Source organism: Mus caroli, chromosome 11 (assembly GCF_900094665.2).
Source record: "Mus caroli chromosome 11, CAROLI_EIJ_v1.1, whole genome shotgun sequence".
In the NCBI taxonomy this organism is placed as follows: Eukaryota; Metazoa; Chordata; class Mammalia; order Rodentia; family Muridae; genus Mus; species Mus caroli.
Window position 1 is genome coordinate 100,516,243 of NC_034580.1, and position 11,429 is coordinate 100,527,671.

The window sequence follows — 11,429 nt, forward strand, 5'->3', positions numbered from 1 at the left end:
GAGTTCCAGGACAGCCAGGGCTACAGAAAAAAAAAAAAAAAAAAAAAAAAAAATGTTTATAACCTAAAAAAAAAAAAAAAAAAAGGAAAAAAAAAAAAAAAAAAAACACAGTCCACGCCGGGCGGTGGTGGCGCACACCTTTAATCCCAGCACTTGGGAGGACAGCCAGGACTATACAGGGAAACCCTGTCTCAAAAAATCAAAAAAACAAAACAAAACAAAAAAAAACAGTCCACATTACCACTGGCTGGGTCATCCTACTCATCTATGTATCTAACTCTTGTCTTTTCTTATCAATAAAATCAGATTAATATCCCCAACACATTGCTTTCATTACATAGTTCTTTATTAAAAAATCTCTTGCAGACAGCACTTCAGAGGCAGAGACAAGATAGAAAATTAGACGCTAGCCTAGGCTACAAAGAGGGCACAAAGCCAGCCCAAGATTCATTATTAATACACTAAACCCAAACCCAATCTGATCAGACAGAAAAGCATTTTTCATTTTTCTGAGGGGTTAATTTTAGTTTTTAGGAGTTAATGAGTTTTGTTTTGTTTTATCTTGATGAAGCTCTGGCTAGCCTGAACTTACTAAGTAGACTAGCCTGACCTTGAACTGAGATCCACCCTCTTGGACCTCCCAAGTGCTAAGATCATACCCAGCCACCATACCCAGCCAGTCATTTTTGATACTAACCCTAGGAAGCCACCCTCCCTCCTGGCCAATGTTTGAACAATTCTACTCTCCAAGTAGTTCCTTGAATTTCTATCTCTAAAACCTTCATCTACTTTTTCTCATCCCACTTAGCTGCCTTCAGCCCAAGCCAGTGGCTTTGGTCTATCTCATTATACCTCTCACATAAACTCTTTGAATCAATCTTATATGCTTCTTGGGGACATGTAATCTCAAGCCAAAAGAACTTCCTACTATTTTATCAAACTCTAAAAAAGTGATATGTACCTAGTACCCAAATCACTGTATAATTTTGTCTTGTTTGAGATAGGATCTTATGCATCCTTGTTCAAGGCTGACCTTGAACTTCTTACCTTCCTGCCTCTACTTCCCAAGTGCAGGGGTTTCAGATGCAGGTTACCATGCCAGATCTTTTCATATTAAAATCATTTTCAAAAGTCTTGTTTCCATTCAATACTTATGTGAGGCTTTACTCGAAAAAATAATTGATATCGTTTTATCAGGTGACGTATCTCTATATCATGCCTCTTACAGCAACATCAGGGCTGGTGAAATGGCTCAGGTGGTAAAGATGCTTGTCACCAAGGTTCACATATGCACACACAATAAATAAGTAAATGTTAGACAGAACATTGTATAAACAAAAATGCTCCCTATTTTATTAGATAAACTTTTACAGGCACCCTAATTAGTAACGTGGTACATGCCTTTAATCCCAGCCAGGACTACACAGTGAGACCAAGCCACAAAATAAATGTTTGCCTTGTAATATGCAAGATTTTTTTGTAAAGAGTCAAATACAAAGTAATAGTTTTTCTCTAAGAGCTGAGGTGGGAAGGGGCTTATATTTAAATCTGCTTGGCACATAACACTGGTCATTCCATGTAAAAACTTTAAAGGAGGAAGAAAAGTAGAAACACACATGAAATCATTATTTATTTCTATCCACTTTTTCTTATACCTGGAAACACCAGGAAGAAAGCAAAGGAAAAATTTTCAACACTATTTTTTCCCCAATACATGGAACAAGTACTGTTCTAAAAAACAACTATCTTACTATCTCTTATTTCTTGCCCATTTTCGGCAGCATTCCTGGTCAAGGTTGTCATTTTTGTTTTTTGTTGCTTTGGGGTTTTTTTGAGACAGGGTCTCAAGCAGCCCACACTGGCCTTGAACTTGCTACACAGCAAAAGACGACCTTGAACTCCAAATCTTGCCTCCTTGCCATACTATAAATTACAACCCCAATTCTTACCTCCTCAGGCCCTAAAACTTCCCACCATTACTCTAAAACCTTTTATGGAGGAAAGGGAGGTAAATTTTACTCTGTAGTCTTAGTGATAGTAAGTGTGCTATTGCTAACAACGAAGAAAAGACAGGAAACACTTTGGGTCCCATCTAGCATAAACAATGTTTTGATTCTCTCCTGCTTTTACAGAGCTTAAGATTACTAAACAGTGGTTTACATGCTTATCATTACAACTACCATAACATTTCAGAAGTCTTTTCTGTCATGAAATGCAAAAGAACCATCAAGATCAAACGACAATCTGAAATAAAAAGAAACATCTGAATAAACCTCTGTATCTGTTTAACTTCATGCTAGGCCTCAAAAGGGCCTTACGAGGGTCTCTACACTAGAAGAGAAATTTGGAAAGAAATGCAGTTTTGTAAGTTCAGAAGTTATAATCCTGAGTTACAGAAATTCAAATACTAATAGCTGTCACCATGTAAACAGCTGGAAACAAGGCCAAAGTAGGGAAAACGGTATTTTATGCTGGGATGAGAAATTAAGGAAATGTTGTACTGACGAATTACCATTTACCATTTGTTGTCACAAATACCTAAGAGAATTCACAATTTCTAAAATCGGTCTGCTTTATAACTTCAAAATAAAGTTCCTAGCTTAATGACAGTAATTAATGGAGGCCAATTCTTTCTATCATGACAAAGATCATACAGTAGGATGAAAATCTCCCAAACCTGGTCCATCACCAACCACCAACGGACAAAAGGTTCAGTTTCTTCAGATCTGGCAGGGGGGAAAATGACTTGGCACTGCATCACACACTTCAAAACCCAATAGGGTTTCTTCAATGACAACAGCACCGTGTACGTCAACCCATACTCTGGTGTGCTTTCAGGAATGGACAGATATTGAAATGGATAGGAAAGCAATTATTATCTCTAATTTCCTAAGCACCTTCTAAACCTGCATGATAAATGCCCCTTGACCCAAACCGCGGTAATGAAAATCCAGACCTGCCCTTTCGCCCACTCCCCTGCTTGGGTGTTTGCACCGCAGCACCGGGCCTGAGAAGGGGAGTTCCCTTCTCAGATCGTCATTGTCCGGTGGGAAATTCACTGAATGAGAACTACCGTGGACAAGAAAGTGCTACCGAGACAAAAACTAGTATCAAAAATAAGGGTTATAAGGATTCTACCTTCTTCCCTCGACCATCTCACGTAAAACAAAACCAAGAAAATGCCAACAAACTTGCCCCACTACTGTGAAATCCCACTAAGCTCGGTTCAAAAGCGCTTCTGTGCCGGTTCCCGAGACTCCATCTGAGCCCCTGGTCTCCCACCGCAGGCAGGGCCCGCGACTACCAGGGGGAGGAGGATGGCCGGACGCCAGTCCCGACGGAAAACGAGTCGCCGAACCCTGCTCGCACAGGGGGCGAGAAGTCAAGCGGGAACCCGGCTAACCTCGGCTGAGGCCGCGGGTGAGGCATCGGGACTGCCGAGAGACCAGCAGGGCTCGCCGAAAGGGAGGCGGGAGAAGCCGGGCCTAGGCCGCAGCAGGCCGCGAACTCGCTGTTCGCTTTGCGACCCAGGCTTGGCGCCAGGCCTGGGAGCAGGGGCTAGCATTACCTGGACAGGTTCCTGCAGCACCGTCATCCTTGAGGCTCAGACCCACTTTCTGCAGTGCCTCAGGCCCCCCCCGTAGCGGCTCCAGCCCGGCCAGCCCCGGCTCATTTAAACTCACCAGCGACCGTTACCGGGGGATGGGGGAGGCCGAGTGGCTGCCGAGCTCCTCCGAGCGAGACACGGAAATAGCCGAAGTGGAGAGAGAGAAACGAGAGCAAGACGGAAAAGCCCGAAAGAGGTCGGAAAGAGCCGAGGGGAGTCGGCGGAGGCGGAGCCTGTGGCCGGAAATTACCGAGTGCTACCGGAAACTGTTGGGTTGGATCCAATAGGAAGTGTCTCTTCTCAGCCACGCCTTCGCCCAATCAGCCACCCTAACTGGGCCACGCCCAAAGAGCAACCGGTAGGGTGGGCATGGAGGGAGGGGTCTCGCAGAACTGCGTTACATGGCGGAACCTAGGTCTGGCTTTGCGCCTCCGCCGTTCTGCTTTGTGGTGCACGGTAGATCCAGCGAAGGATAAAATACTGGTTTGGTGTTGAATTGAATGAAGTCTTCTGAGTTTAGATCATTATCTACTCTTGGACTTCCTACTCAGGCCTCTAGGATATTCTAGGAACATTGGGAACAGGGCCATTCCCCAAATACACAGGATTCCTGTAGTCAAAGACTTTATGGTCTGTTTTCAAACAAACAAACAAACAAACAAAAGAAACGACTAGGCAGAGTGCTAGGATTCATGATTCTGCAAGGTGGATCTCCAGTACCACCTAGGCCTGGCATGTGTTGACATTACATGCCAGCCTTGGCTCGTGGACGCAGAAGAATCTAAAGTACAAGACAATTAACAACTAGATAGAAAATTCGAAGCAACCCTGGGTTGCTATAACCTAGCTTATAAAAGAAAAAAAAATCAGTGTAACTGAGAACTATATTACATGCTGCCTGTTATAGGTGATGTAAAACTTCAACTTCAGAGAAGAGGGAAATAAATGCGGATTAAAACTATGGATATAGCTGTTGACACAAACAGAGGGTTTAACTTTATGCTTTCCTGTCACATCCTCAAAATAAACCATGGGACTATTAAAAACTATTGTGTTTCCTCAGACAAGGGAAACTCTTGAAAGTCGATTTTCTGTTTGGACTCCTCTAAGCTAGTCGTGAAACTGGAAATCTACCCCCCTAGTCACTGAGGATTGAACCTCTCAATTCTGTGCATACTAAGCAAGTGATCTACCATCGAAATATGTCCCCCATCTGATTACTTTTTTTTTTTTTTTTTTAAGTTCTGGAAACACAGTCTCACCTAAGTTGCTCAGGCTGTCTTTGAGCTTTTAAATCCTGCCTTAACCTCTCAGACTATTGCTGGTGCCCGGGCTAGGTCTGGAATCCTTCAGTCTCAATTCCCCCACCCATTCCTCATTTCCACCAAGTTAGCATGGGCCCCTCTCATCTTTTGGCTGATGCTGAAAGGAATTCATTTCATGGTTGCCATTCTCTTCTTCCTTCCCTTCTGATCAATCTTTATCCTTTTCCACCAGCCATCTCTTGACACTGCCTACATACACATAGCCCCAGGAAGGACAGGTGCTAAGGCAATTTTCAGCGGCACCATGCCCTGTTCTTTTAGTAGAATGGTGTTGGGTGAATTAGAGTGGGAACAAACATCTGTGCTGACCTATGTAACAGTCTCCAGCTATTTAAAGTTCAGCTTAAATCAAATGAAATTCTTCAGATAGTCTCGTCACATTCCAAAGACCTATGTGGCAAGAGATGACCATGGTTGAGAGTCACACAAACATGGAATGTTTACACCTAATTCTTGCTCTTAGTTGGGCCTCTCTGATCTCCTCCACAAAACCTTTCTCCTCACACAATGGCTCCTCATTAGGTAGTGGCCTATCCTAGCTTGACTTGGTGGCTGTCAAGCAAGATCATGACAGTATAATCTGCGGTGCCCCTTCAAGTCTAGGTCTATAACTCAAACCCATTGTTTCTTAAGGACCACTTTAAGACACAGGGCCAGCCTGGATTCCCTAGGAGGAAAATAAGCTCCATCTCTTGATGAGGGAGTGGTGAGGTGACCTTGTAAAAGATTTGTGTTTTGAGAAGGATTGCTGGGTCGTTGTTGATTTCTTCCCCCAACAGCTTTGAACTGGAGATCAGATCCCATAGCTTTGCAAATCCTAGGCAAGCCCTATCACGGAGACACACCCTCAGCTCAGACCATCCTTGGAATTGGTCTGCCTTGTCAGGTATAAGATGAGAGAGTGGGGAATGGGAAGAAAAGGATGGAGGAGAGGTGATATACTCAAATTTTGACCCTGTGAGCTAAGCAGCACTGTAGACATATAATTTAGAATGCAGTGGGATGTTGTATTAGCCATCTTCCATGTTGCTCTGGCAGAGTAACTGACAAAGCAACTTAATAAACAGGGTTGCTGAGTGTGGTCTCACACACCTTTAATCCCAGCACTTGGGAGACAGAGGTGGATCTTTGTGCGTTTGAAGCCGGCCTGGTCTACATAATGAGACCCAGGCCAGCCAGGTACCCTGTCTCACAAAAGAGAGAAGATTATTTTGGATTTTGGCTCACATTAGAGTGTACAGTCTGTTCTAGGGATGAAGGCTTGCCAAGAAGAACTTGAGGTGACTGGTCACATTGCGCCTGCAGTGAGGAAGCGGAGAGGGGGAGGCTGCTGCTCCAATCTCTGACTCATTTTTACTCAGTCTGGGACCCCCACCCCACAGAGCCTTTCAACCCCCATTTAGAGTGATCTTCTTACCTTAATGAACCCAATCTGGAAACTCCCTCATAGATATTCCCAGAGGTTCTTTTCTGTGGCTGGTCATTTAAATCCTGTCATCTTGACATCACTGATAACTAATTATTTGGAATCCTTTATTGAAACAGTCCAAAGCTGTGTTAAAACAATCCAAAGCTGTGTTAAAACAATCCAAAGCTGTATTTGCATTCTATAGCAACCACACAACACTATTAACGCTGAATTTGTGGTTATTGTATACCCTGAGCTCTTTGATTACATAGGGTGTGTCAACTCAAGTCTTGACTTGTTCAATCGAGTTTTGTAAACCTAAAGTGGGTTTACCAGAGGACAGTCCTTGATCTTCGGTGTCACTGTGGATTTTGAGTTTAGAATATAATTTTTCCAAAACCCCTGCCCCATAGAAAAGGACATTTCAAGCTAGAGAGCTAGTTCAGTCTCTAAGTGCTTGCCTTACAAGCAGGAGGACCTATATGTTCAATCCCTAGAACTCCTAGGGGGAAAGCCATATGCAATGACATGCAATTGCAATCTCAGAGCTGAGGCAGTAGAGGCAGGCATATCCCTGGCACTCACTGGTCAGCCAGCTAAGTTTACTTGGCAAACTCCAAGCCAAGGTGAAACCCTGTGGGAAAAACCCAAGGTGGAACCAAGCATGGTGGTACAGGCCTTTAATCCTAGCACCTGGGAGCCAGAGGCAGGCGGATCTCTGTGAGTTCCAGGTCAGACAGTTCTACAGAGCCCAGGTGCTGCAACAAAGGCAACAACAACAAAAACAAAACAAGTCCCCCAAACAAACAAAAAGTCCCACCAAGGAGGATGCTTGGAAATGACACTGGAGATCACCACAGATGCACACACACACACACACACACACACACACACACACACGTACCCCACACAGCCTCTCTTCTGATTACTGTTCACCAGGTTAACAATTAGTTACAGTGGTTTTCTCCTGAGCCACAGCAAGCCCACATTATTTGAAGTACTCTGGTGAGCACTTATCCTTTTGGCTGTGAGTCCAGCCTTAAATGGCTGTGCCATCTCTTCAGTCTAACCAATGAGCTCCTTTAGAATGTTTTACTTATTTCTGTTCCTGGGTATGGTGGTTAGTCTTTGTTTATGTGACACAGACTACAGCTCCCTGGGAAGGGAGAACCTCAGTTGGGGAATTGCTTCCCTCAGACTGGTTTGTGGCAAGTCTGTAGGACATATTCTTGATTGCTGATTGATGTTGGAGGGCCCAGCCCACTGTGGGCAGTGTTGACCCTAGGCAAGTATGCCTGGGCTATATAAGAAAAATAGCTGACTGAGCCTGGGGGATCAAGTCAGTAGCCAGTGTTCCTCTGTGGTCTCTGCTTCAGTTCCTGCCTTGAGGTTTCTATTGTGATTTCCCTCAGTGATGGACAGTTACCTGAAAGTATAAGATGAAATAAAACCTTTCCTCTCCAAGTTGCTTTTGGTCATATGTTTGTCACAGCAACAGAAACCAAACTAGAACACTGGTTGACCTATTCACCATCTTGCAAATATTTTGGTACCCTGCTGTTATACCCCATATACTAATCTAGTAAGCGGAGTTAGGTTACAATAAGCATTAGCTCCCAAGTGTAGATTATTTGTTTTAAAGATTTATTATTATTTTAAAATATTTACATTTATGTATATATGCATATTTTTGTATGAGTTTATGCAACATGTTTGTGTATGTGTGTGTGTGTGTCTGTGCCCAAAGAGGCTAAAATGGGCATCAGATCTGGAACTGGAGTTACATACAATTAATTGTGAGCTGCCTGCTGTTGATGCTGAGAATTGAACTATGGAAGTCAAAGGACAATCAGTCAGTTCCTATTTGCTTCTTGTCTTCCACAGTGGCTTCCAGCCACCACATCCAGCCTTTCACGTGGCTTCCAGGGACTAAGATAAAGTTTTCAGGCATGTACAGAAAGCTCTTGCTTACTGAGGCATATCACCAGGCTCCCTATGCACCATTCTTGGAGATGGGGTCTCATGTAACCCTGGTTAGGCCCACACTCACTATACAGCTAAGGCTGACTTTGAACTTTTGACCCTTCTGCTGCCATCTCATTGAGTGATGGGATTATAGGGGAGTACCACACACCCAGTTTGCTGCTGGGGGTAGAACCCGGAACATCCTGAATGTTAAGCAGACACTCTTAGCAACTGACTTACACCCACAAACCAAGTTGTTTCTTTTCCTTGGCCTGAATCTTAATATATTTAACATTCAGTTAAATCTGAAGGCCTGAACTTTTGTCAAAAAGCCAGTTGTAGGATCTGGAATATAGCTTAGTTGGTAGAGGGATGCCCTGGCGTCAAACCCTAGAGCATATAAACTGGGTGTGGTGGTGGATGCCTGTAACCCCAACACTTGAGAGCTGGAGACAGGAGATCAAAAGTTCAAGGTTATCACTGGCTACATTGCAAACTAGAGGCCAACCTGAATTACCTGCACCAAAAAAAAAAACAAACCAACACAATATTACTGCCAAAGGTCAGATCCTCAGGAAACACCTTAGAGCATACCCAGCAAGTGTGTTCTTTTTCTGACTTCCTCACTTCCTGTCTGTAGCTGAAATCTTGTTCTTGTGGCGTAAGGCCTTATGCCATCTTTATCTTCCTTGACCTCACAGCTTCTCCCACCCCACCACGTTTCCTCCTTCAACTTAGTCACTTTGTACTCTGCAGCTTTGATAACACAGTCCCTTGCTGGCTACTCCCCGGCCCCACAGCTCTGTCTGTTTTTGTTTGTTTGTTTGTTTTGATCAACATCCTTTGCAGTACTCTGCCAGAGGTCGTCGGGGGCTCGCCTTAGCTTTTTTCTTACCCTGCATATTCTTCCTAGGCAAATTTGCTCATTCTTGTGGCTTCTGTTTCTTATCTACAAGTCATTAAAAGAAATGGTATCTGTGGTCAACCGCTCATTAGAACACCAGGCTCAAATAGACTGCCAATTAGACATTTCCATTAGAAAGTTTCACAGGCACTTTATTCGGGATGGGACTTGCACACCATACTTGAAATGTTTCCTAATCCAATTGCTGACAATGTACTTTAAGGAGACCCCCTTAGTGGCTTGGGGCCTCTACTCAGGGGAGGCCAGGATTCTTGGATAACTCTGCAGAAAAGAATTGCAAGGCAGGTCATGGTGATATGAAGTCATTGAGTTTACTTTATTGATTGGGAGAAAGTATATAGACGCTCGAGGGGAGCAGAGGGTCTGCATCAGGAGAGCAGTGCAGCTCAGTGACTCGGCATCATCTGTGAAAGTGGTCCGGGGGCTCTGGAGTTGTCTTGTTTTAAGGAGGTGATGATCTACATCTGAAGGAGGAGGGAAACCATGTTGATCTACTTCTTGTCATGGCAAAAGAATTTAGGGTTGGGGGTTCATGATAGCTCAACCTTGAATTAATGGGAATCCTTGCACATCTGCAGAGTTAGACCCACTGATACTAGATTGGACAAAGAACATTACACTGTGAAAACATAGCAAGACAAAGCGTGTGGGCCCAGGAGAGTTAGTAACGCAAGATTGACAGGGAGGTAAGGGCTAGCTGGGTGGTATGTTGGTTAGCTTTTGTCAACCTGACCCTGACTGGAGTCATCTGGGAAGAGGGAACCTCGTAAAAAAAAATGTTTCCATCACATTCGTTGTCTTATAGACAAGTCTGTGGGGCATTCTCCTGATTCATGATTTATGTGAGAGGGCCCCACCCATTGTGGCTAGTGCTATCCTTGGACAGAACATCCTGCGTTGTTTAAAAGGCAAGCTGAGGGCTGGAGGGGTGGCTCAGTGGTTAAGAGCACTGACTGCTCTTCCAAAGGTCCTGAGTTCAATTCCCAGCAACCACATGGTGGCTCACAACCATCTGTAGTGAGATCTACACCCTCTTCTGGTGTGTCTAAAGACAGCTACAGTGTACTTATTTATAATAATAAATAAATCTTAAAAAAAAAAAAGTCAAGCTGAGTGAGCCGTGAGGAGAAAAGCAGAAAGCAGCACAGCGGCATACCTCCTTGGTCTTTGATGCAATTCCTCCCTCCAGGTTCTTGCCCTGCCTGAGGTCCTTCCTTGGCTTCCCTCAGTGATGGATTGTGATCTGCAAGCCAAGTAAACTCTCTCTTCCCCAAGTTGATTTTGGTCTTTTTAAAAAAATATGTTTATTTATGACTTGTCATGCATCATATGTTTGCCTGGTGCCCATGTCAGGCAGAAGAGGATGTGGAGCGTCTGGGACTAGAGTTAAGGATGGTGGTGAGCCTCAATGTGAATGCAGGGTATTGAACCCAGATCATGCTCTGAACCGCCAAGCCATTTCTCCAAACACCTTAGTTATGGCCTTTCTCAGGGCAACAGAAGCTAAAGTAGAAAAGGTAGATAGATAATCTTTCTCCTGGCATGGGGGGGGGTGTGCTTTTTATGGGGGATTTTCATCCCCTGTTTCTAGGAGTGAAAAGGAAAGTCCAGGGCCCAAGAGTGTAGCTCAGGGGTAGAGCAGTTGAGCCCTGGGTCCCATCCCTAGTACCACAAAAAATCAAAATCAAAAGGAAGGTCAGAGCGTCCTTCTTGCATCTGCTGTTTTTCAAGTGCCTTTCGTTAAAAATAACCAGTGTGTCAAGGCAGCATGTTTGATTCTCTCCACCCCTCCGTCTAGTTACAAATATAACTTCTCATTTCTTCCTGCTTCTAGTCTTCCCTATATCCCAAAATAAGTCTGATCTTCTCCGAAACCCCCCACCCCCCCAAAAAAAGGATTTCCTGTCTTCCCCACTATAGAAGTATCTTCCAAATGCCTTCCCTTCCTTCCTTCTCAAGACTTTCCCAGGTCTGGTCCCACCTGTTGGTTCAGCCTTATTTACCTTTCTCACCTTTACAAGCAGCATCTCTGCTGTGTAGAACATCTCCATCTGACACCCTCAGTGGCTTCAAGTGTCTTTTCTTCTCTCCTAGGACCCTCCCTGTTTGTTTGAGATGGGGTCTCAGGGCCTCGCCTCCTCCCCGCCCCTCCCCTCCCTTCCCCTCCCCTCCCCTCTCCCCTCTCTTCTCCCCCTCCCT

General features: G+C 44.4%; 1 protein-coding gene across 4 annotated transcripts in view; it reads right to left on the minus strand.

The window, feature by feature from the left end:
* Positions 1 to 3,826, minus strand: part of Cdc27 (cell division cycle 27) — a 48,647-nt gene extending 44,821 nt beyond the window's left edge. For 3 of the 4 annotated variants that reach the window (XM_021176129.1, XM_021176128.1, XM_021176127.1), the window contains exon 1: positions 3,569 to 3,826. In XM_021176129.1, coding sequence (XP_021031788.1) covers positions 3,569 to 3,595 — 27 coding nt within the window. In that variant the 5' untranslated portion in view covers positions 3,596 to 3,826. The remainder of the gene's footprint in view (positions 1 to 3,568) is intronic. The other variant, XM_021176126.2, reaches the window with a different exon arrangement.
* Between the last annotated feature and the right edge of the window lie 7,603 nt (positions 3,827 to 11,429).